The following is a 26148-nucleotide window of genomic DNA, read 5'->3' as shown; positions in this document are numbered from 1 at the left end:
TTTGCGTAAAGGAATTTTTAATTGGGCAATTCCCCTCCCCCCCCCGCCCACTTCACAAGTTACTCTGCAAGCTTTGAAATGAATTCCTGCTTGTCGGCTCCGTCGCCATGAGCTGCAGCTGCGCGGCTTGGCCGGGAAGCAGAGGGGGGGCGCTCTCACCCCGCCTTCATCACAGACAGGGGCAGCACGATGACGAGGGTGAACATGGCCAAGCTCAGGATGACGGTGAGGACGACCATCCCTCCAGAGTGGGCAAAGTCCAGAGAGATCCATTCTATCAGCTGCTCCTTATCTGAGGGAGGAGAGAGAGAGAGAGGGGGTAATACAGACACACTGACTGGACACTCCAGTACATTAACACTGCACTGAGAGAGAGAGGGGTTCATACAGACACACTGACTGGACACTCCAGTACATTAACACTGCACTGAGAGAGAGAGAGGGGTTAATACAGACACACTGACTGGACACTCCAGTACATTAACACTGCACTGAGAGAGAGAGGAGTCAATACACACACACTGACTGGACACTCCAGTACATGAACACTGCACTGAGAGAGAGAGGGGTTCATACAGACACACTGACTGGACACTCCAGTACATTAACACTGCACTGAGAGAGTAAATACAGCACCATCACCCTAATGGACACTAGGTCTTGTGAACAATGTAACATAATGAACACTGTTACAGAGGGGTGTTAATACAGGGTATGAGAGTGACTTCACCCTCCACCGCAGTATCCAGACATGTTGGTACCTCTTGTCCTCAGCAGCCGAGACCAGTTTGTGGCCACGATGAGGTCTCCATCGCTGTACACCGCGTACCGCACTCTGGGAAGACACGGGCCGTCTTAACCACAGCGACTGACTGAGCACTGACACACACACCGTCACAGAGCAGGAAGTCCGGCCCTCACCTGTATCCCTGTCCAGGCAGAACCCGAGTCCTGCAGGTGTCATTCAGGCAGGACAGCTCGGGCCCCAGGCGGTAGGGGCCATCCGTGACCGAATCGGGTTCAGAGAACAGCGGCTCACACTGGGGAACTGGATAGACACTGGAGCACTTATAGATCACATCTTCCTCACCTGAGAGAGAGAGGGGTTAATACACACACACTGACTGGACACTCCAGTACATTAACACTGCACTGAGAGAGAGAGGGGTTCATACAGACACACTGACTGGACACTCCAGTACATGAACACTGCACTGAGAGAGAGAGGGGTTCATACAGACACACTGACTGGACACTCCAGTACATGAACACTGCACTGAGAGAGAGAGAGAGGGGTTAATACAGACACACTGACTGGACACTCCAGTACATTAACACTGCACTGAGAGAGAGAGAGAGGGGTTAATACAGACACACCGACGGTGAAAACTAAGCACAGAAACCACAGATTCCTCATCAGCCCCTCCTCCTCACCTTCTCTCATCACCTCCACCTGCACGAAGGCCGTCTCCCGACCGGCCGCCGCCTTGTCCTCCGCCTGGCCCAGCCAGTCCTCGAAGAGGCAGAAGGCGGGTTTCAGCCACAGGCTGGAGCTGAAACGCGAGGACTCGCCGTGCGCCAGGGAGACGCCGCGGTCTGCGGGAGGAGCGCACGCTGCAGTACCGCCGCCGGCCGCCAGAGGGCAGGGGAGAGACACGGTAGGACAGGGTGCTGCAGCACCGCCGCCGTTAAGAGACTCAAGCTGTTGCCTCTAACTCCAACAGCGCCTGTTTACAGTCTAGTGTCCCCCGTCACTGTACTGGGGCATGAGGACCCACACAGACCGCAGGGTGAGCGCCCCCTGCTGGCCCCACTCACACCTCTCCCAGCAGCAGCCTCAGCTTTCCCAGGAGTCTCCCCTTCCGGGTACTGGCCAGGCTCACGCCTGCTGGGCTCCAGTGGGGTTTGTCAGCTGGGAGCTGCAGGGGGGGGGGGGACACGGCTGCTGGCCAGACCTCCCTCATTTCCTCCCCTCCTCTCCTTTCATAACCGATCCTCGGATCCACCGCGGTACCGACACGCTCACGTGTTCCGCGATGTTGCCGCAGCTCACACAGCCCTCGTGTCGTGGTTTTGTTTTTACCCCGTTTGCTGCGTTTTAAACCGGTGAAGAGCAGCCGCGGTACTGGCCGAGTACCGCCTTCGCCCACCAGGGGGCGCGCCGGCTCTGGCGTGGCTACCGGGGGGGACGAGCGCCACGCCCGTGCGTCCCACCCGCGTCCGCGACTCCACGGCCCTCCGGCAACACATCCGGAGCCAGTAGCTTCTAGACCGGGGGGGGTCTCCCCACCTTTTTCTCCCCAGCTGAACCCCTTGAACCCAAGTGATGCGCCCCAGGTACCCCCTTGAGATTTTAACTAAAACCTTTCAATAAATGCAGATAAGTGCTGCAACTGCCCCCCCGACAAGCTTCTATTTTCACTCTGTAAATGATTAACATTCCCCCTGTTGGTTCTCTAACTCTTATCAGTACATCGTTATCGATCAACAGGACTGTTTAACCCGGCGTGGACGTTTCCATCACAATCTCACGAAGCGACGTGTGATATAGCGTCACTCACCCACGATCAGCTCGCCATCCGCCGGGGTCGCGCCCAGCGCCAGCAGGACCCACACCCACCCGGGACCGGCCATTCTCACCAACACCGCCCCCAGCGTGGACGTGGGGGAGACGCTCCCGGCCTGCCTCTTGTACAAAATAAATAAACAGCACCGGCTGGAGCAGCTGGAGACTCGTCAAAGGCACTTAAAACCCACGCCCCCAAAAAAAAAAAAAAACACGGAGAGGGGAGGGGAAAAATCACGCGAGTCCTTTTCACAGCCGCCGGCGCTGTGGATGCGAGTGACTGATTGACTCACTCGCGCTGTTAAAACCAGCCCTCCCGTGGCCGACGTCATGACAAATAAAACACAAATTATTACCTACAATTACTCTGTGATCACACAATTTTCTCTCTCCGGCGCTTAGGACAACCGCCAGTGGCATTTCTGTAAATCTGCAACCCAGCCGAGCCTCGAATCCAGACAGCTGATCGACTGCTCGCTGTGCTCTGTGCTCAGGAGCTGGTCTCACCGACACAGGACAGGAGGCTCTTTCTTTACACAGAGGGTGGTGGGGGCGGGGAACACGCTGCCCAGCCCTGGGGTTTAAAGCCGATACCCTGGCTCCTCTCCAGACACAGCTGGGTGAGACCCTCCAGTCAGTACGGGAGGTGCTTCTTTACACAAAGTGTGGTGGGAGTGGGGAACAAGCTACTTGACTACATGTAATAAAACGGAAACATTTGTGAGCTGTGCTGTATATCAGATACAGCCCTACATACTGGTCAGAGTCACTGGGGCTGTGCTGTGTATGAGATACAGCCCGTCATACTGGTCAGAGTGACTGGGGCTGTGCGGTATATCAGATACAGCCCGTCATACTGGTCAGAGTGACTGGGGCTGTGCGGTATATCAGATACAGCCCGTCATACTGGTCAGAGTGACTGGGGCTGTGCTGTGTATGAGATACAGCCCGTCATACTGGTCAGAGTGACTGGGGCTGTGTGGTATATCAGATACAGCCCGTCATACTGGTCAGAGTGACTGGGGCTGCGCTGTGTATGAGATACAGCCCGTCATACTGGTCAGAGTGACTGGGGCTGTGCGGTATATCAGATACAGCCCATCATACTGGTCAGAGTGACTGGGGCTGTGCTGTGTATGAGATACAGCCCGTCATACTGGTCAGAGTGACTGGGGCTGTGCTGTGTATGAGATACAGCCCGTCATACTGGTCAGAGTGACTGGGGCTGTGCTGTATATGAGATACAGCCCGTCATACTGGTCAGAGTCACTGGGGCTGTGCTGTATATCAGATACAGCCCGTCATACTGGTCAGAGTGACTGGGGCTGTGCGGTATATCAGATACAGCCCGTCATACTGGTCAGAGTGACTGGGGCTGTGCTGTGTATGAGATACAGCCCGTCATACTGGTCAGAGTGACTGGGGCTGTGCTGTGTATGAGATACAGCCCGTCATACTGGTCAGAGTGACTGGGGCTGTGCTGTATATCAGATACAGCCCGTCATACTGGTCAGAGTGACTGGGGCTGTGCTGTGTATGAGATACAGCCCGTCATACTGGTCAGAGTGACTGGGGCTGTGCTGTATATCAGATACAGCCCGTCATACTGGTCAGAGTGACTGGGGCTGTGCTGTGTATGAGATAAAGCCCGTCATACTGGTCAGAGTGACTGGGGCTGTGCTGTATATCAGATACAGCCCGTCATACTGGTCAGAGTGACTGGGGCTGCGCTGTGTATGAGATACAGCCCGTCATACTGGTCAGAGTGACTGGGGCTGTGCTGTGTATGAGATACAGCCCGTCATACTGGTCAGAGTGACTGGGGCTGTGCGGTATATCAGATACAGCCCGTCATACTGGTCAGAGTGACTGGGGCTGTGCTGTATATCAGATACAGCCCGTCATACTGGTCAGAGTGACTGGGGCTGTGCGGTATATCAGATACAGCCCGTCATACTGGTCAGAGTGACTGGGGCTGTGCTGTGTATGAGATACAGCCCGTCATACTGGTCAGAGTGACTGGGGCTGTGCTGTGTATGAGATACAGCCCGTCATACTGGTCAGAGTGACTGGGGCTGTGCGGTATATCAGATACAGCCCGTCATACTGGTCAGAGTGACTGGGGCTGTGCTGTGTATGAGATACAGCCCGTCATACTGGTCAGAGTGACTGGGGCTGTGCGGTATATCAGATACAGCCCGTCATACTGGTCAGAGTGACTGGGGCTGTGCGGTATATCAGATACAGCCTGTCATACTGGTCAGAGTGACTGGGGCTGTGCTGTGTATGAGATACAGCCCGTCATACTGGTCAGAGTGACTGGGGCTGTGCGGTATATCAGATACAGCCCATCATACTGGTCAGAGTGACTGGGGCTGTGCTGTGTATGAGATACAGCCCGTCATACTGGTCAGAGTGACTGGGGCTGTGCTGTGTATGAGATACAGCCCGTCATACTGGTCAGAGTGACTGGGGCTGTGCTGTGTATGAGATACAGCCCGTCATACTGGTCAGAGTGACTGGGGCTGTGCTGTATATCAGATACAGCCCGTCATACTGGTCAGAGTGACTGGGGCTGTGCTGTGTATGAGATACAGCCCGTCATACTGGTCAGAGTGACTGGGGCTGTGCTGTATATCAGATACAGCCCGTCATACTGGTCAGAGTGACTGGGGCTGTGCTGTGTATGAGATACAGCCCGTCATACTGGTCAGAGTGACTGGGGCTGTGCTGTGTATGAGATACAGCCCGTCATACTGGTCAGAGTGACTGGGGCTGTGCGGTATATCAGATACAGCCCGTCATACTGGTCAGAGTGACTGGGGCTGTGCTGTGTATGAGATACAGCCCGTCATACTGGTCGGAGTGACTGGGGCTGTGCGGTATATCAGATACAGCCCGTCATACTGGTCAGAGTGACTGGGGCTGTGCGGTATATCAGATACAGCCCGTCATACTGGTCAGAGTGACTGGGGCTGTGCTGTGTATGAGATACAGCCCGTCATACTGGTCAGAGTGACTGGGGCTGTGCGGTATATCAGATACAGCCCGTCATACTGGTCAGAGTGACTGGGGCTGTGCTGTGTATGAGATACAGCCCGTCATACTGGTCAGAGTGACTGGGGCTGTGCGGTATATCAGATACAGCCCGTCATACTGGTCAGAGTGACTGGGGCTGTGCGGTATATCAGATACAGCCCGTCATACTGGTCAGAGTCACTGGGGCTGTGCTGTATATCAGATACAGCCCGTCATACTGGTCAGAGTGACTGGGGCTGTGCGGTATATCAGATACAGCCCGTCATACTGGTCAGAGTGACTGGGGCTGTGTGGTATATACTGGTCAGTGCTGTGAAGAGGGAAGAGTTAACTAAACGTCTGTTGCCGTGGAGAAGACAGGGACTCTGCCGGCTCGCTGGTCTCAGCTGTCTTGGCGTTCCTCTCATTAACGTTAGCTGTCGCCTCCTTCGCCCCCACCCTCCTCCTCCTCGCTCGTCCCTTTGTCCGTGTTCTCTCTGCGGCTGGGAGCCTCCCTGCTCTCTTCCCGGGCGGGGACAGATACCGTGCTTCGGGACAGCGCCGGGGGGGGGAGGAGAGGAGAGGCCAGGGGTATAAATGGAGGTTTCTCACAGGGCAGCTGTGGACTGAGCTCTGACAACTGGCAGGAGGCGAGACAGAAGACAGAAGAGAGAGAGACCGGCTGTACGAGTCAGTAAGAGACAGAGACAGAGACAGAGAGAGAGACTGAGACTGAGAAAGAGAAACACAGACAGAGACAGAGACACAGAGTCAGAGACACAATCAGAGACAGAGACACAATCAGAGTCAGAGGCACAGTCAGAGACAGAGACACAATCAGAGACAGAGACACAATTAGAGACACAATCAGAGACAGAGACACAATCAGAGACAGAGACACAGAGTCAGAGGCACAGTCAGAGTCAGAGACACAGTCAGCCTGAGACAGAGACAGAGATAAAGACACAGTCATAGTCAGAGACACAGTCAGGGTCAGAGACACAATCAGAGACAGAGACACAGAGTCAGAGGCACAGTCAGAGTCAGAGACACAGTCAGCCTGAGACAGAGACAGAGATAAAGACACAGTCAGGGTCAGAGACACAATCAGAGACAGAGACACAGAGTCAGAGGCACAGTCAGAGTCAGAGACGACAGACAGAAGGAGACAGAGAAAAAGACAGTCAGAGACACAGCTGTGGGAAGACAGTCCTTCACATTCTCAGGTGAGTGTCCTGCAGAGCTCTCTCCGTCTCCTCCTCTCTGTCACCTCATGACTCTGACTCTGTCCTCAGCCCTGATGTGTCCTTCCTTGCTCTTGTGTCATCGTATTGGGACAATAACGAACGCACAGGCGTATTTGACTTGAAATGTGGGGCGCTGGTTGTATTGTGTTCAGTGCTGCAGAGAATGACTGTTATAAGCGTACTGTACGGGAGGGACTGTGTTTCAAACTTTTCTAAGCGACATTGGACGGAAATGATTTTGAAATGTGAGGATACATCGGTCGATTTAGCGTGTGTAGCGAGCATGGGGGGTGAGATTCTACCTCCTAAAAACATTTACTTCTCTGACGATTTTCGCATGTTAATGCAAACATGGGAAACAGCTAGATGAGAGACTTGCTGTAGAAACGACACGCCTTTCTCTAAAGGAACTGAGCGTATGCGAAGTTGTAGAGTACACGCAGTCTCAAAAACGCACTGTGAAAAGTCCAAGACTCGGGTCTCTTCTTACTCTTTCCCACTAGGTGCCTTGTTGAAACGTAGAATGTTTACTGTTGTAATCAGACTCCCACTTCACAGCACTCAGATCCACTCCAGGACGTACAGTGCCTGACCTCCGGAAGACACACGGTATTTAACACAAGTCCGGTCTCCGTCTATCCTGCTGTCGTCTCTCAGGCCAAATGTGGCTCCCAACAATTGCTCTGCTTGTGGCTGCTGTGTGCTTGGGCGTCCAATCGACAGACCCCTCCCAGTTTCTCCCACTGCCACTCAGAAAACTACGATACAGGAATGTGGGTAAGTGTGTCTGTATTGACCCCTCTCTCTCTCTCTCAGTGCAGTGTTAATGTACTGGAGTGTCCAGTCAGTGTGTCTGTATTGACCCCTCTCTCTCTCTCTCAGTGCAGTGTTAATGTACTGGAGTGTCCAGTCAGTGTGTGTGTATTAACCCCTCTCTCTCTCAGTGCAGTGTTAATGTACTGGAGTGTCCAGTCAGTGTGTGTGTATTAACCCCTCTCTCTCTCAGTGCAGTGTTAATGTACTGGAGTGTCCAGTCAGTGTGTCTGTATGAACCCCTCTCTCTCTCAGTGCAGTGTTAATGTACTGGAGTGTCCAGTCAGTGTGTCTGTATTAACCCCTCTCTCTCTCAGTGCAGTGTTAATGTACTGGAGTGTCCAGTCAGTGTGTGTGTATTAACCCCTCTCTCTCTCAGTGCAGTGTTAATGTACTGGAGTGTCCAGTCAGTGTGTCTGTATTAACCCCTCTCTCTCTCTCTCAGTGCAGTGTTAATGTGCTGGAGTGTCCAGTCAGTGTGTGTGTATTAACCCCTCTCTCTCTCTCAGTGCAGTGTTAATGTACTGGAGTGTCCAGTCAGTGTGTGTGTATTAACCCCTCTCTCTCTCAGTGCAGTGTTAATGTACTGGAGTGTCCAGTCAGTGTGTCTGTATTAACCCCTCTCTCTCAGTGCAGTGTTAATGTACTGGAGTGTCCAGTCAGTGTGTCTGTATTAACCCCTCTCTCTCTCTCTCAGTGCAGTGTTAATGTGCTGGAGTGTCCAGTCAGTGTGTCTGTATTAACCCCTCTCTCTCTCAGTGCAGTGTTAATGTACTGGAGTGTCCAGTCAGTGTGTCTGTATGAACCCCTCTCTCTCTCAGTGCAGTGTTAATGTACTGGAGTGTCCAGTCAGTGTGTCTGTATTAACCCCTCTCTCTCTCAGTGCAGTGTTAATGTACTGGAGTGTCCAGTCAGTGTGTGTGTATTAACCCCTCTCTCTCTCAGTGCAGTGTTAATGTACTGGAGTGTCCAGTCAGTGTGTCTGTATGAACCCCTCTCTCTCTCAGTGCAGTGTTAATGTACTGGAGTGTCCAGTCAGTGTGTCTGTATGAACCCCTCTCTCTCTCAGTGCAGTGTTAATGTACTGGAGTGTCCAGTCAGTGTGTCTGTATTAACCCCTCTCTCTCTCAGTGCAGTGTTAATGTACTGGAGTGTCCAGTCAGTGTGTCTGTATTAACCCCTCTCTCTCTCAGTGCAGTGTTAATGTACTGGAGTGTCCAGTCAGTGTGTCTGTATTAACCCCTCTCTCTCTCAGTGCAGTGTTAATGTACTGGAGTGTCCAGTCAGTGTGTCTGTATTAACCCCTCTCTCTCTCAGTGCAGTGTTAATGTACTGGAGTGTCCAGTCAGTGTGTGTATGAACCCCTCTCTCTCTCAGTGCAGTGTTAATGTACTGGAGTGTCCAGTCAGTGTGTATTAACCCCTCTCTCTCTCAGTGCAGTGTTAATGTACTGGAGTGTCCAGTCAGTGTGTGTGTATTAACCTCTCTCTCTCTCAGTGCAGTGTTCATGTACTGGAGTGTCCAGTCAGTGTGTCTGTATTAACCCCTCTCTCTCTCAGTGCAGTGTTAATGTACTGGAGTGTCCAGTCAGTGTGTCTGTATTAACCCCCCTCTCTCTCAGTGCAGTGTTAATGTACTGGAGTGTCCAGTCAGTGTGTGTGTATTAACCCCCCTCTCTCTCAGTGCAGTGTTGATGTCCTGGAGTGTCCAGTCAGTGTGTGTGTATGAACCCCTCTCTCTCTCAGTGCAGTGTTAATGTACTGGAGTGTCCAGTCAGTGTGTGTGTATTAACCCCCCTCTCTCTCAGTGCAGTGTTGATGTCCTGGAGTGTCCAGTCAGTGTGTGTATATTAACCCCTCTCTCTCTCAGTGCAGTGTTAATGTACTGGAGTGTCCAGTCAGTGTGTCTGTATTAACCCCCCTCTCTCTCAGTGCAGTGTTGATGTCCTGGAGTGTCCAGTCAGTGTGTGTGTATGAACCCCTCTCTCTCTCAGTGCAGTGTTAATGTACTGGAGTGTCCAGTCAGTGTGTCTGTATGAACCCGTCTCTCTCTCAGTGCAGTGTTAATGTCCTGGAGTGTCCAGTCAGTGTGTGTGTATTAACCCCCCTCTCTCTCAGTGCAGTGTTAATGTACTGGAGTGTCCAGTCAGTGTGTGTATTAACCCCTCTCTCTCTCAGTGCAGTGTTGATGTCCTGGAGTGTGAGTATTAACCCCTCTCCCTCTCTCAGACACAGACAGCGCTCCTCCTCCTCTGGACGCTCCGGGCCTCCTTGCCTCCCGGCTGGAAGGAGACTCTCGCAGGCAGGCGGGGGAGCCCTACAACGTGAACTCCTTCGGCCTGCGGTTCGGGAAGAAGAGGGACACCCAGATCAGCTGGATCTCGTCCGGCCTGCGCTCCGGGAGGAAGAGGGGGCGCCGGGAGAGGGGGGGGCCGTAGCGGGGCGCCGGCCCGTTCCTCGTCTTCGTCCCGGAAGAGGGCGGTGTCCTTCGGCCTGTGCCCTGCTCTTCCCTCTCGGAGCGGGCGTGTCGCTCCGCCCTGCTCCCGGCCGACCCCCCTGCCCCTCCCTCTCCCTGCTCTCTTCCTGCTGTTCCGAAGGGACAGAGCCTCCTTCCCCAGCCTCGCCCTGCACACAGGGGCTCCTGGACATCGGATAAACCACTGCGCCCACACACACACTCACACACACTCACTCCTCACACACACACTCACACACACACTCACACACAACACACACACTCACACACACACTCACTCCTCACACACACACTCACACACACTCACTCCTCACACACACACTCACACACACACTCACACACACACTCACACACAACACACACACTCACACACACACTCACTCACACACACACTCACACACACTCACTCCTCACACACACACTCACACAACACACACACACACACACACAACACACACTCCTCACACACACACTCACACACACTCACTCCTCACACACACACTCACACACTCACACACACACACTCCTCACACACTCACTCCTCACACACTCACACACACTCACTCCTCACACACACACTCACACACACACACACACTCACACAACACACACTCCTCACACACACACTCACACACACACACTCACACAACACACACTCCTCACACACACACTCACACAACACACACTCACAGAACACACACACTCACACACACACTCACACACACACACTCACACAACACACACTCCTCACACACACACTCACACACTCACACACACACACTCCTCACACACACACTCACACACACTCACTCCTCACACACACACTCACACACACAACACACACTCCTCACACACACACTCACACAACACACACACACTCACACAACACACACTCACACAACACACACACTCACACACAACACACACACTCACACAACACACACTCCTCACACACTCACACACTCACACTCACACACTCACACACACTCACTCCTCACACACACACTCACACACACTCACACAACACACACTCCTCACACACACACTCACACACACTCACTCCTCACACACACACTCACACACAACACACACACTCCTCACACACACACTCACACACACTCACTCCTCACACACACACTCACACACAACACACACACTCCTCACACACACACTCACACACACTCCTCACACACACACTCACACAACACACACTCACACAACACACACACTCACACACAACACACACACTCACACAACACACACTCCTCACACACTCACACTCACACAACACACACTCACACAACACACACTCACACACACTCACTCCTCACACACACACTCACACACACACAACACACACTCACACACACTCACTCCTCACAGACACACTCACACACACTCCTCACACACACACTCACACAACACACACTCCTCACACACACACTCACACAACACACACTCACACAACACACACACTCACACACAACACACACACTCACACAACACACACTCCTCACACACTCACACTCACACAACACACACTCACACAACACACACTCCTCACACACACACTCACACACACACAACACACACTCACACACACTCACTCCTCACACACACACTCACACACACTCACACACAACACACAACACACACTCCTCACACACACACTCACACACAACACACAACACACACTCACACACAATCACACAACACACACTCCTACCACACACACACACACACTCACTCCTCACACACACACTCACACACACTCACTCCTCACACACACACTCACTCCTCACACACACACTCACACACACTCACTCCTCACACACACACTCACACACACTCACACAACACACACTCCTCACACACACACTCACACACACACAACACACACTCACACACACTCTCACACAACACACACACTCACACAACACACACTCTCACACAACACACAACACTCACACAACACACACTCCTCACACACACACTCACACACACTCACACAACACACACTCCTCACACACTCACACACAACACACACACTCACACACACTCACACAACACACACTCCTCACACACACTGACACACAACACACACACTCACACCACACACTCCTCACACACACACACTCACACACAATCACACAACACACACTCCTCACACACTCACACACAACACACACACTCACACAACACACACTCCTCACACACACTCACACACAACACACACACTCACACAACACACACTCCTCACACACACACACTCACTCACACACAATCACACAACACACACACACAATCACACAACACACACTCCTCACACACACAATCACACAACACACTCCTCACACACACACTCACAATCACACAACACACACTCCTACCACACACACTCACAATCACACAACACACACTCCTCACACGCACACACAACACACACACACAATCACACAACACATACACTCTTCACACACAATCACACAACACACACACTCCTCACACACACTCCATGAACTCTGACTGCCACCAGGCCAGAACTGCACTGATACTTCAAAGAGCCTGATAGAGCATCTTGTGGCACCAAGAGGTTCACGACTCACTCAACACCCCGCTACACTACTGAACACCCTCTCCCTCTGTACTCAACACCCCGCTACACTACTGAACACCCTCTCCCTCTGTACTCAACACCCTGCTACACTACTGAACACCCTCTCCCTCTGTACCCAACACCCCGCTACACTACTGAACACCCTCTCCCTCTGTACTCAACACCCCGCTACACTACTGAACACCCTCTCCCTCTGTACTCAACACCCCGCTACACTACTGAACACCCTCTCCCTCTGTACTCCACACTCCCTCCCTCTGTACTCCACCCTCTCGCTCTCTCTCTCTCGAAAAGTGGAAGGAGGGAAGGGGGAGAGCCACTCCTACAGTATCTGTCCAAGGCTCTCTTTCCCAGGATCCTGTGTCTGTGCCCCCTCAGTGACTATGACCGTGCGTGATCAGTGCAGTTATGTAGAACACAGTAAAAGCTGGAAACACGACCCCCTGAGGTTCTCTTGACTCGTTTTTATTATTTTTTCTTCACTCTATACTCGTACAGATACAGTATGCATTCCGATATTTACAGAGCCGAATGCAGGTGTTTCTGACCACAGAGAGGGTTTCGGGAATTGAATTGAACTGTTAATTTAAATCCACTACCACCGACACTCCAGTAAGAAACAGCCCCAGTCCCTCCACCCACTGCAGCTGCTGGTGCTGGCACTGTGAAGCTACACAGAGAGGGGGCGCTGGTCCCGACGAAGGACAGCGTCCGTGCCTCTGTCTGCGCGGAGACAGCCACAGACGCTCACAGAGTCTCCCCCTGCAAGAGCCTGTGGACATATCCGCCCCCATCTGTCCGAGGCCGTCTCATAGTTGGTCTGTGTCTGACCGGACAGATGGGCAGCTAATCCAAAAGAACAGACCGAGAGAGAGAGAGGAGAGAGAGAGGAGAGAGAGGGGAGAGAGAGAGGGGAGAGAGGAGAGAGAGGGAGAGAGGAGAGAGAGGAGAGAGGGGAGAGAGAGAGGGGAGAGAGAGGGGAGAGAGAGAGGGGAGAGAGGAGAGAGGGAGAGAGGAGAGAGAGGAGAGAGGGGAGAGAGAGGGGAGAGAGAGGGGAGAGAGAGAGGGGAGAGGGGAGAGAGGAGAGAGGGAGAGAGAGAGGAGAGAGAGAGGGGGGAGAGAGAGGGGAGAGAGAGAGGGAGAGAGAGGGGAGAGAGAGAGGGAGAGAGAGGGGAGAGAGAGGGAGAGAGAGAGGGGAGAGAGAGGGGAGAGAGAGAGGAGAGAGGGGAGAGAGGAGAGAGGGAGAGAGAGAGGAGAGAGAGGGGAGAGAGAGAGGGGAGAGAGAGGGGAGAGAGAGAGGAGAGAGAGGGGAGAGAGAGAGAGGGGAGAGAGAGAGGAGAGAGAGGGGAGAGAGAGAGAGGGGAGAGAGAGAGGAGAGAGAGAGGAGAGAGAGGGGGGAGAGAGAGAGGGGAGAGAGAGAGAGGAGAGAGAGGGGAGAGAGAGGAGAGAGGGAGGAGAGAGAGAGAGGGGGGAGAGAGGGGGGAGAGGGGAGAGAGAGAGGAGAGAGAGAGAGGGGAGAAAGAGAGGAGAGAGAGAGAGAGAGAGAGGAGAGAGAGGAGGGGAGAGAGGGGAGAGAGGGGAGAGAGAGGAGAGAGAGAGAGGGGTGAGGGGAGAGAGGGAGAGAGAGGGGAGAGAGAGGGGAGAGAGAGGGGAGAGAGAGAGGAGAGACGGAGGAGAGAGAGGGGAGAGAGAGAGGGGGGAGAGAGAGGGGGGGGAGAGAGGAGAGAGAGAGGGGGAGAGAGAGAGGAGAGAGAGGGGAGAGAGAGGAGAGAGGGAGGAGAGAGAGAGGAGAGAGAGAGGGAGAGGAAGATGTAGGGAGTGAGAAAGAGTGTGAGGGAGAGAGAGAGAGAGAGACAGGCACGCAAATGACACCCTCCCAGACAGAGACTCCTCACACTAGTTACTGTCCATGAACAATTCACTGGCGTAAGGAAGGAGAGTGGGTGGGTGGCGTGTCCCCTGCTGGCGATGATGTTGCCTGGTGTCTTGTTGTTGTTGCTTTTTATAAATGGAGGTAGAGAGAAAGAGAGATTTCAATGAGGGAGAGAGGGGAGGAGCCAATCAGAGTGGGGTGGAGGAGAGAGGGGAGGAGCCAGTCAGAGTGGGATGAGGGAGAGAGGGGTTGAGCCAATCAGAGTGGGAGGAGAGAAAACCGAGAGCTGGAGTCTATCAGGGAGGAATGGAGGAGAGAGGGGAGGAGCTAGTCAGAGTGGGAGGAGGAGAGAGGGGAGGAGCCAGTCAGAGCGGGATGGAGGAGAGAGGGGAGGAGCTAGTCAGAGTTGGGTGGAAGCGAGAGGGGAGGAGCCAATCAGAGTGGGAGGAGGAGAGAGGGGAGGAGCCAATCAGAGTGGGAGGAGGAGAGAGGGGAGGAGCCAGTCAGAGTTGGGTGGAGGAGAGAGGGGAGGAGCCAGTCAGAGTGGGGTGGAGGAGAGAGGGGAGGAGCCAGTCAGAGTGGGGTGGAGGAGAGAGGGGAGGAGCCAGTCAGAGTTGGGTGGAAGCGAGAGGGGAGGAGCCAATCAGAGTGGGAGGAGGAGAGAGGGGAGGAGCCAGTCAGGGAGAGTGGAGAGATGGGGAGAGAAAGGAGGATGATGAGGAGAAATTAAAGAACTGGAGGCAGCAGAACTAAGCACGCATTTCGTCAGAGGTGTAAGGGACGTTCACATTCTCCAGTGCTCCCAGCTCTGAAAGAGGAAGAAGGAAAATGCCAGGAAAAGTTCCTCGTTTTGTAAGATGCACAGTCAGACTCACCGACAGACTGTTACCTTTCAGACGCAGATATGATATGAAGTCCAGAACAGTCTGGAGAACCGAGTCTTCTGTAGCCGAGTCTGAGAGAGAGGGGACAGGGTCAACATAACACTGTACATACACACACACACAGTACAGCACTGACACACACAGGTACAGACACACACAGTACAGTATATATACACACACAGTACAGTACAGACACACAGCACAGTATAGGCACACACAGTACAGTACAGAAACACAAAATATAGTATATATACATACACAGTACAGCACTGACACACACAGGTACAGACACACACAGTACAGTATATATACACACACAGTACAGTACAGACACACAGCACAGTACAGGCACACACAGTACAGTACAGAAACACAAAATATAGTATATATACATACACAGTACAGTACAGGCACACACAGTACAGCACTGACACAGAAAATACAGAGACACAGTACAGCACAGACACACACAGTACAGTACAGACACACAAAATATAGTATATATACACACACACAGTACAGAACAGATACATACAGCACAGACTGACACAGTACAGCACAGACTCACACAGTACAGTAAAGTACAGTACAGATACACACAGTACAGCACAGACACACACAGTACAGACATACACAGTACAGTAAAGTACAGTACAGACACACACAGTACAGCACAGACACACACAGCACAGACTGACACAGTACAGCACAGACTCACACAGTACAGTACAGACACACACACAGTACAGTAAAGTACAGTACAGACACACACAGTACAGCACAGACACACAGCACAGACTGACACAGTACAGCACACACTCACACAGTACAGTACAGACACACACACAGTACAGTAAAGTACAGTACAGACACACACAGTACAGCACAGACACACACAGTACACACACACACAGTACAGTACAGACACACACAGTACACACACACACAGTACAGTACAGTACAGACACACACAGTACAGACACACACACACAGTACAGCACAGACACACACAGTACAGACACACACACAGAGTACAGTACAGACACACACAGTACAGACACACACACACAGTACAGCACAGACACACACAGTACAGACACACACACACACACAGTACAGTACAGACACACACAGTACAGACACACAGCACGTAACATCGCCACGGAGTAAACGCACTGTATCGAGACTCAAGTGGCTGCTTGATATGAGAATTCTCCTCCAGGACGTCTCTCTTTCCAGCCAGGTCCCCCTTAACAGTGAGCGTGCGGTGAGCGTCTGAGAGGGAGACAGAAAACCGCCAGCGTCACTGGGCGGGGCGCCAGGAAACACTCAAGACTCAAGCCACACAGCCCAGAGCGCCCTAGATTCAGCACAGTGCTCCAGCAGGTGGACGTCACGGGGGTTGTAGCTGCCGTTCGCCGACTCATTGATTTATGACACATCTGGGCCAGGACGTCTGTCCATATTGGCCCACCGCAAGGGATCGTGGGAGTTGTAGGCATTGCCGCTCGCTGTGCGCTTGCCCCGCGAGACCAGAGGAACGGGACATGGTTTTCAAAACGAACGCCACCTGCCAGACAACACGGACTTTCGGGCCTCTAGACAAATTCATTCCCAGATTGTGCAGCGGCTGGGATCCACAGCTTGCATCGTTTTAGTGTTTTCAAGCTGTTAAAAAAGCGGTCCTGTAGGATTAGCCATCTCCACGGCCACCGCTGAAGAAACCACACACGAGAACTACAGCCCCCCCCCCCGATGCAAGGGGCCAGTGGTGAGAGGATTGTGGGAGCTGCAGCGCTGTGCCGCTCTTTAATCGCGATTACCGAACCCGGGGTCTGAATAGCGGCTCTGACGGAGCAGCCGCCTGTCCGGAGAGACGGCCAGGCGATTCCTGATCCCAGATCCTGAGGGAGAGAGAAAGAGAGGGGAGGGGGAGGGCAGGGGGGGAGAGACAAGCACAGAGCGTTAGGGGGGGGAGGGGGGGGGGACTCTCATGCACACGGAGAGGAACGCAGAGGGAGGAGGAGCGGAGGACAGACTCTCTCTCTCTCTCTCACTCTCTTCCGCAGGCCCGACAGGAGCCGATCAGCCGGCGGCTCATTCACAGAGATCGGGGCGGGCGCGCTGCAGCACTTACTGGAGCCCCCAGCTGCCCCAGTGTGGTGGGACAGGGGTCAGTGAGACGGTGGTCGTGGGACACGGGTCAGTGAGACGGTGGTCGTGGGATACGGGTCAGTGATACAGGTGTCAGTGAGACAGTGGTGAATGAGACAGTGATTAGTGAGACAGTGATTAGTGAGTGGTGTCAGTAAGTTAGTGGTGAATGAGACGGTGATTAGTGGGACAGTGGTGTCAGTGCGTTAGTGGTGAATGAGACAGTGATTAGTGAGACAGTGGTGTCAGTGTGTTAGTGGTGAATGAGACAGTGATTAGTGAGACAGTGGTGTCAGTGTGTTAGTGGTGAATGAGACAGTGATTAGTGAGACAGTGGTGAATGAGACAGTGATTAGTGGGACAGTGGTGTCAGTGCGTTAGTGGTGAATGAGACAGTGATTAGTGAGACAGTGGTGTCAGTGAGACAGTGGTGAATGAGACAGTGATTAGTGAGACAGTGGTGTCAGTGCGTTAGTGGTGAATGAGACAGTGATTAGTGAGACAGTGGTGTCAGTGCGTTAGTGGTGAATGAGACAGTGATTAGTGAGACAGTGATTAGTGAGTGGTGTCAGTGAGTTAGTGGTGAATGAGACAGTGATTAGTGAGACAGTGGTGTCAGTGAGACAGTGGTGAATGAGACAGTGATTAGTGAGACAGTGGTGTCAGTGCGTTAGTGGTGAATGAGACAGTGATTAGTGAGACAGTGGTGTCAGTGAGTTAGTGGTGAATGAGACAGTGATTAGTGAGACAGTGGTGAATGAGACAGTGATTAGTGAGACAGTGGTGTCAGTGCGTTAGTGGTGAATGAGACAGTGATTAGTGAGACAGTGATTAGTGAGTGGTGTCAGTGAGTTAGTGGTGAATGAGACAGTGATTAGTGAGACAGTGATTAGTGAGACAGTGGTGTCAGTGAGACAGTGGTGAATGAGACAGTGATTAGTGAGACAGTGGTGTCAGTGCGTTAGTGGTGAATGAGACAGTGATTAGTGAGACAGTGGTGTCAGTGAGTTAGTGGTGAATGAGACAGTGATTAGTGAGACAGTGGTGAATGAGACAGTGATTAGTGAGACAGTGGTGTCAGTGAGACAGTGGTGAATGAGACAGTGATTAGTGAGACAGTGGTGTCAGTGCGTTAGTGGTGAATGAGACAGTGATTAGTGAGACAGTGGTGTCAGTGCGTTAGTGGTGAATGAGACAGTGATTAGTGAGACAGTGATTAGTGAGTGGTGTCAGTGAGTTAGTGGTGAATGAGACAGTGATTAGTGAGACAGTGGTGTCAGTGAGACAGTGGTGAATGAGACAGTGATTAGTGAGACAGTGGTGTCAGTGCGTTAGTGGTGAATGAGACAGTGATTAGTGAGACAGTGGTGTCAGTGAGTTAGTGGTGAATGAGACAGTGATTAGTGAGACAGTGGTGTCAGTGCGTTAGTGGTGAATGAGACAGTGATTAGTGAGACAGTGATTAGTGAGTGGTGTCAGTGAGTTAGTGGTGAATGAGACAGTGATTAGTGAGACAGTGATTAGTGAGACAGTGGTGTCAGTGAGACAGTGGTGAATGAGACAGTGATTAGTGAGACAGTGGTGTCAGTGCGTTAGTGGTGAATGAGACAGTGATTAGTGAGACAGTGGTGTCAGTGAGTTAGTGGTGAATGAGACAGTGATTAGTGAGACAGTGGTGAATGAGACAGTGATTAGTGAGACAGTGGTGTCAGTGCGTTAGTGGTGAATGAGACAGTGATTAGTGAGACAGTGGTGTCAGTGAGTTAGTGGTGAATGAGACAGTGATTAGTGAGACAGTGGTGAATGAGACAGTGATTAGTGAGACAGTGGTGTCAGTGCGTTAGTGGTGAATGAGACAGTGATTAGTGAGACAGTGGTGTCAGTGCGTTAGTGGTGAATGAGACAGTGATTAGTGAGACAGTGGTGTCAGTGCGTTAGTGGTGAATGAGACAGTGATTAGTGAGACAGTGGTGTCAGTGTGTTAGTGGTGAATGAGACAGTGATTAGTGAGACAGTGGTGAATGAGACAGTGATTTACAGGCGATTTACCGGACAATTCTGAGTAGAAGGTCGAAGACACCCTCTGCAAATGATGAGGAGGGACTTTCTAAATAAACATCTGCACCACTGCGGGTCGAGAGTCCCTAGGGCTGCCGGAGAACTGCGTCACACGTACAAGAACGCGCTTCGGTACGGTTTCTGTTCCAAACTGTCCGAGGGACCCCCGGAACTGCGCGCTCGCCGGTACCCCCGGGGGGTCCGCGACTCCCCTCACCCCGCGCGGATAAACTGGCCGATCAGAGACACGCAGGACCCCCCCCGCCCGCCTGCTGCCTTCCGGCTGGAAGACCCAGGGGGGCTGAAAAACACCTCTCGGACACTGATGACCGTGAAAAGGAAAAACAAATTGTCTTTTTATTTTGGAAGGGATTCAAAATGACATTTGAAAGAAAAATGCGCCTGCACGAAACTGACTAGGGTTATGTAGCGGAGCATGTAAGAGGCATATTCCAGCTGGGAAGAGAAGAAAGAAAACACAACGTTTCGGCCGCGGAGCCTTCTCCAGGTGTGATCGCTGTGTAACTGCTGCCTTGTTCTGTTTAAGCCTAACGACATGGTCTCATCTAGACGGTTTTGGGTATGTATACCGCACATGAAGGGGGAGTTGTCTGTTTGTTTGAGAAAAGAAAATAAAGTTATTTCTTTTTTTAAAAAGTAGAAAACTCGAATTCCCCCCCCGTCTGGTGGAAAGAGGACCTACGCTTTCGTGCACGCTAATGTGCAACACGAGCTCACCGCCCGCAGGACGCGGGGACCACGCCGGGACACCGGTATAAACACGCACGGACGGGTCGCCGCCCGGCCCAGGCGCAGACACGCCCGCCGGAGCGCCGTGTTCCCTGCAGCGAGCCGGAGGGGGGTTCTGAGGGGCGCAGACACCTCGCTGAGGGGGCACAGGGGTCCAGGAGAGACGGGACTGGGGTCGAGCCCGGCTTGGCGAGTTCCTGATAAGGACCGGAACGCCGAGCACATGCTGTTCCCCCGGTCCGGAGATAGAGACGTCCCGGGACAAGGAGTGGAAAACTCTCAGGGAATGATAATAATAATAATAATAATAACAATAAAGAGGATTTGCAGATTTGCGGATGTAAGAACCGAGTCCAGTTTCCAGCGTGGTCGGGAAACACGCGGATGTCGGACGAAAAAAAAACCCCGTCTCAGCCCGCCGCGCCACGCTGTCAATAAACACGCCCCGCCTCGGTTCGTTTCGAACCCGGTCCAGACCCGCGACACGACGGGGGCAGACGGGCCAAAGGCTGTGCAGTACTTAACGGAGCGATACTGACCTCCCCCCCCAGGTAAGGAGGAACAGAATGAGATCCGACCCATCCGAGGACGGGGGGGGGGGTCTCATTTCACAGGGAGCGGCGCCCGTGGCTCACGCGTGGCGTGGATTCGTAGCGGCGCTCGCACGCCTTGAACTCTAAAATACTGAGGACTTCCGTGTTCTAATACTGCATACTGCGCGACCCGCGCCCGGCGTGGACCGGCGGGGGAACTGGTACGGGGAGGGATTGAGACCGTGGGCCGGGGCGGACCCGTCCCGACAGCCGGCGAGGTCTGCAGAACGGGAGCAGAACGGGAACGGGGGCTTTCGCGGGATCGCCGGATCAAAGCGGGTGCCGGTTCCGTCGCGGGCAGCTTTGTGGGTTTGAACATGGATCAGCACCGAGCGCAGATCTGGGGGATCTGGACCCGGACTCTCCCCCCGCCCGCAGACCAGCGCGCTGCAGTTACGCTGGTAATACAGTGAGCGTCACTAATGCAGTTACACTGTGTCACCAGTGTAACTGCAGCGCGCTCGTACAGCAGAGGGGGCTCCGGGGCGGCGGAGCGGGTCAGGCCGGTTCCGGTGCTGGACGGAGCGGGGAGGCAGACTCACGCGGTCCCAGCAGGTAGCCGGCGCTGTTCAGGGTCCAGCCGCGCCTGTCCCGGGCCTGAGACACACAGACGCACCCAGATGAGGAACAGCTGCGCCGCTTCGGCAGCAGCAGCAACTGCAGCAGCAACGGCAACAACTGCAGCAACTGCAGCAACAGCAGCAGCAACAACAGCAACTGCAGCAACAGCAGCAGCAACAACAACTGCAGCAACAACAACTGCAGCAACTGCAGCAGCAACAACAGCAACAACAGCAACTGCAGCAACAGCAGCAGCAACAACAACAACAACAACTGCAGCAGCAACAACTGCAGCAACTGCAGCAGCAACAACAACAGCAAGAACAGCAACTGCAGCAACAGCAGCAGCAACAACAACAACAACAACTGCAGCAACAACAACTGCAGCAACTGCAGCAGCAACAACAGCAACAACAGCAACTGCAGCAGCAACAACAGCAACTGCAGCAACAGCAGCAGCAACAACAACTGCAGCAACAACAACTGCAGCAGCAACAACAGCAACAACAGCAACTGCAGCAACAGCAGCAGCAACTGCAGCAACAACAACAACAACAACTGAAGCAACAACAACTGCAGCAACTGCAGCAGCAACAACAGCAACAACAACAACTGCAGCAACTGCAGCAGCAACAACAACAGCAACAACAGCAACTGCAGCAACAGCAGCAGCAACTGCAGCAGCAACAACAACAACTGCAGCAACAACAACAACAGCAACAACAGCAACTGCAGCAACAGCAGCAGCAACAACAGCAACAACAACAACAACTGCAGCAACAGCAGCAGCAACAACAACTGCAGCAACAACAACTGCAGCAACTGCAGCAGCAACAACAGCAACAACAGCAACTGCAGCAACAGCAGCAGCAACAACAACAACAACAACTGCAGCAGCAACAACTGCAGCAACTGCAGCAGCAACAACAACAGCAAGAACAGCAACTGCAGCAACAGCAGCAGCAACAACAACAACAACAACTGCAGCAACAACAACTGCAGCAACTGCAGCAGCAACAACAGCAACAACAGCAACTGCAGCAGCAACAACAGCAACTGCAGCAACAGCAGCAGCAACAACAACTGCAGCAACAACAACTGCAGCAGCAACAACAGCAACAACAGCAACTGCAGCAACAGCAGCAGCAACTGCAGCAACAACAACAACAACAACTGAAGCAACAACAACTGCAGCAACTGCAGCAGCAACAACAGCAACAACAACAACTGCAGCAACTGCAGCAGCAACAACAACAGCAACAACAGCAACTGCAGCAACAGCAGCAGCAACTGCAGCAGCAACAACAACAACTGCAGCAACAACAACAACAGCAACAACAGCAGCAGCAACAGCAGCAGCAACAACAACAACTGCAGCAACAGCAGCAGCAACAACAGCAACAACAACTGCAACAACAACTGCAGCAACAACAGCAGAAACAACAGCAACAACAAGTGCAGCAACAACAACAGCAACAACAAGTGCAGCAACAACTGCAGCAACAACAGCAACAACAGCAGCAACAGCAGCAGCAACAACAGCAACAACAACCGCAGCAACAACAGCAGCAACAACAACAAAAACATCAACAGCAGCAACAACAACAACTGCAGCAACGGCAACAACAGCAACAACAACAACAACAATAATAATAATGATGATGATGATGATGATAAGAATGATGATGATGACTGCATATTTACCGTGAGAGCTAGCCCCAGAGACTCAGAGAGAATTCCTGACAGAACCAGAGACACACACAGCACAGCTCGACCCCTCTGCATCTGGAATTACAAATCCATAATCACACAGAGCACAGTCCGACACCACTGTATCTGGATTACAAATCCATAATCACACAGAGCACAGCTCGACCCCTCTGCATCTGGAATTACAAATCCATAATCACACAGAGCAGAGTCCGACACCACTGTATCTGGATTACAAATCCATAATCACACAGAGCACAGTCCGACACCACTGTATCTGGATTACAAATCCATAATCACACAGAGCACAGCTCGACCCCTCTGCATCTGGAATTACAAATCCATAATCACACAGAGCAGAGTCCGACACCACTGTATCTGGATTACAAATCCATAATCACACAGAGCACAGCTCGACCCCTCTGCATCTGGAATTACAAATCCATAATCACACAGAGCAGAGTCCGACACCACTGTATCTGGATTACAAATCCATAATCACACAGAGCACAGTCCGACACCACTGTATCTGGATTACAAATCCATAATCACATCTGGAACTAGAAATCGATAATCACATCTGGAATTGAACATCAATAATCATATCTGGAACTAGAAATCAATAATCACATCTGGAATTGAACATCAATAATCATATCTGGAACTAGAAATCAATAATCACACAGAGCACAGCTTGATCCCACTGCATCTGGAATTGAAAATCAATAATCACATCTGGAAATAAAAAACAATAACCACACAGAGCACAGTCTAGCCCCACTATATCAATATTCACATCTGGAATCAAAAATCAGAAATCACATCTGGAATTGGACATCAGCCATCACACAGACCATAGCCTGGACCCGCTGCATCTGGAATTAAAAATCAGAAATCACATCTGGAATTGGACATCAGCCATCACACAGACCATAGCCTGGACCCGCTGCATCTGGAATTAAAAATCAGAAATCACATCTGGAATTGGACATCAGCCATCACACAGACCATAGCCTGGACCCGCTGCATCTGGAATTAAAAATCAGAAATCACATCTGGAATTGGACATCAGCCATCACACAGACCATAGCCTGGACCCACTGCATCTGGAATTAAACATCCACACACACACAGAGCACAGCCCAGCCCCACTTGATCTGGAGTTAATAACCAATAATCACACCGGGAGTTAAAAATCAATAATCACACCGGGAGTTAAAAATCAATAATCACACAATACTAGTTAATAACACTGCGTCTGTTATTGAACATCAACCATCATCACTGTCCAAATCACCGCATCAGGATCGGCGATCTGGAACCAATCAAAAACCGCAACGCGGCGCATCCTGGCATCAGCGATCCCAGAACCCGTCAAATACGAATCCCTCTTCCGCAACGGGCAGCTCGAGAAGCAAAGACCGCGATAAGATTGGGAGAGGGAAAACGGGGGGGCGAAACTGAGACAGGCAGCAACCCACGATGACCCAGCTAGCCAACAATCAATCCCATGACCCGAAAGCACAGCTCGGCTCTACGGTGCCGGCTGGAGAAAAAGCCTCGCTGCTTGTCGCGAAAGGCAGCACGAGCGTTCGGCTCAGATCCGTTGAGATGCTTCCACAGCTGCGCCGGCAGTTCGGATCACTCGATAGTTCGACCACAGTATTCCGACATCGTGGCAGGATATCACTGCAGTTCAAAAGGTTCTCCCCAGTCTTCATCCCCCAATCACAGAACTGCTCATCACGATGCTCGAGAGGTTCGGCGAGCTCGGTGTTTGGGAATCGATTTGGATCTAGGTATGTTGCAAATACTCAAATGAATTTTCCCTGTGTGCTCACAGAGGGTCAGACGGAGAACCGTAGCTCAGAAAAATCCATATAAACAAAAACATTGCTCATCCCTAAAATTAAAAAAAACAAAACAAAACAAGATAGATGTTACTCACCTTGATAGAAATAACAGACTTTTTTTTTAAAGTAGAAATCAATAAGGATGAGTGTTTGTACACGGGTTCGATTCACCGTCTCGTCTCCTTACGGGGAAAAAAAGAGGACTTCGCTGGTCCGGGACTGTAGAGAAATTCGGAAACCCAAGATCAGCGAGAGCTAGGAAGAGGAAAATAAAGACATCGAAGCAACTGCTAATAATGACATTGACACAATTTGTAAAAAAAATGAATAATGTGGATTCTGACAGACACAGCCTGGATCTCAGTGTCTCAGAGTCTCTCTGTCACTTTATATAGACTTGGCATGACTCTGATTTGCATAATGTACTTCTGTGTTAATACCTCCGAACCCCATTTAAATTAATTAACTGTGCTTTCATAGAGAGTGAGAGAGAGAGACGGGGGAGAGAGAGGAGAGAGAAAGAGACAAACTAATGCAGAAACGCTGACTGGGGTTAATACACACACACTGACTGGACACTCCAGTACTTTAACACTGCACTGAGAGAGAGAGGGGTTAATACAGACACTGACTGGACACTCCAGTACATTAACACTGCACTGAGAGAGAGAGGGGTTAATACACACACACTGACTGGACACTCCAGTACATTAACACTGCACTGAGAGAGAGAGGGGTTAATACAGACACACTGACTGGACACTCCAGTACATTAACACTGCACTGAGAGAGAGAGGGGTTAATACAGACACACTGACTGGACACTCCAGTACATTGACACTGCACTGAGAGAGAGAGGGGTTAATACAGACACACTGACTGGACACTCCAGTACATTAACACTGCACTGAGAGAGAGAGGGGTTAATACACACACACTGACTGGACACTCCAGTACATTAACACTGCACTGAGAG

The 26148-nt window shown here is 51.9% G+C and overlaps 2 protein-coding genes across 2 annotated transcripts; both read right to left on the bottom strand.

The window, feature by feature from the left end:
* Positions 1–73: 73 nt before the first annotated feature.
* On the bottom strand, positions 74–2658 carry LOC148829062 (uncharacterized). The gene is made up of 5 exons (XM_088924361.1): positions 2562–2658; positions 1435–1596; positions 922–1090; positions 762–835; positions 74–292 (listed from the first exon to the last, which is right to left on the bottom strand). Exons 1-5 carry the CDS (start codon positions 2632–2634, stop codon positions 156–158), a joined length of 615 nt encoding a protein of 204 aa, XP_088780487.1. The 5' UTR covers positions 2635–2658; the 3' UTR covers positions 74–155.
* A 12700-nt stretch (positions 2659–15358) lies between these two features.
* On the bottom strand, positions 15359–23394 carry LOC148829061 (galanin peptides-like). Its single transcript, XM_088922964.1, has 5 exons — positions 23314–23394; positions 21591–21645; positions 16670–16768; positions 15499–15564; positions 15359–15417 (listed from the first exon to the last, which is right to left on the bottom strand). Exons 1-5 carry the CDS (start codon positions 23392–23394, stop codon positions 15359–15361), a joined length of 360 nt encoding a protein of 119 aa, XP_088779090.1.
* Between the last annotated feature and the right edge of the window lie 2754 nt (positions 23395–26148).

Source organism: Atractosteus spatula, chromosome 8 (genome assembly GCF_055471065.1).
Source record: "Atractosteus spatula isolate fAtrSpa1 chromosome 8, fAtrSpa1.hap1, whole genome shotgun sequence".
Classification (NCBI taxonomy): domain Eukaryota; kingdom Metazoa; phylum Chordata; class Actinopteri; order Semionotiformes; family Lepisosteidae; genus Atractosteus; species Atractosteus spatula.
This window is presented reverse-complemented; position numbering and strand designations above follow the sequence as displayed.

What these genes read in the sequence shown, in the direction of transcription:
- LOC148829062 (XM_088924361.1), bottom strand. Translation starts at nt 2,634, where the DNA reads ATGGCCGGTCCCGGGTGGGTGTGGGTCCTGCTGGCGCTGGGCGCGACC. An exon ending in GGATGGCGAGCTGATCGTGG is followed by an intron (nt 1,597 to 2,561) that starts GTGAGTGACGCT and finishes CTCCTCCCGCAG; the next exon opens with ACCGCGGCGTCTCCCTGGCG. An exon ending in GGTGGAGGTGATGAGAGAAG is followed by an intron (nt 1,091 to 1,434) that starts GTGAGGAGGAGG and finishes TCTCTCTCTCAG; the next exon opens with GTGAGGAAGATGTGATCTAT.
- LOC148829061 (XM_088922964.1), bottom strand. Translation starts at nt 23,394, where the DNA reads ATGCAGAGGGGTCGAGCTGTGCTGTGTGTGTCTCTGGTTCTGTCAGGA. An exon ending in CTCTGGGGCTAGCTCTCACG is followed by an intron (nt 21,646 to 23,313) that starts GTAAATATGCAG and finishes TGTGTGTCTCAG; the next exon opens with GCCCGGGACAGGCGCGGCTG. An exon ending in GCCACTTGAGTCTCGATACA is followed by an intron (nt 15,565 to 16,669) that starts GTGCGTTTACTC and finishes CCTCTCTCTCAG; the next exon opens with ACTCGGCTACAGAAGACTCG.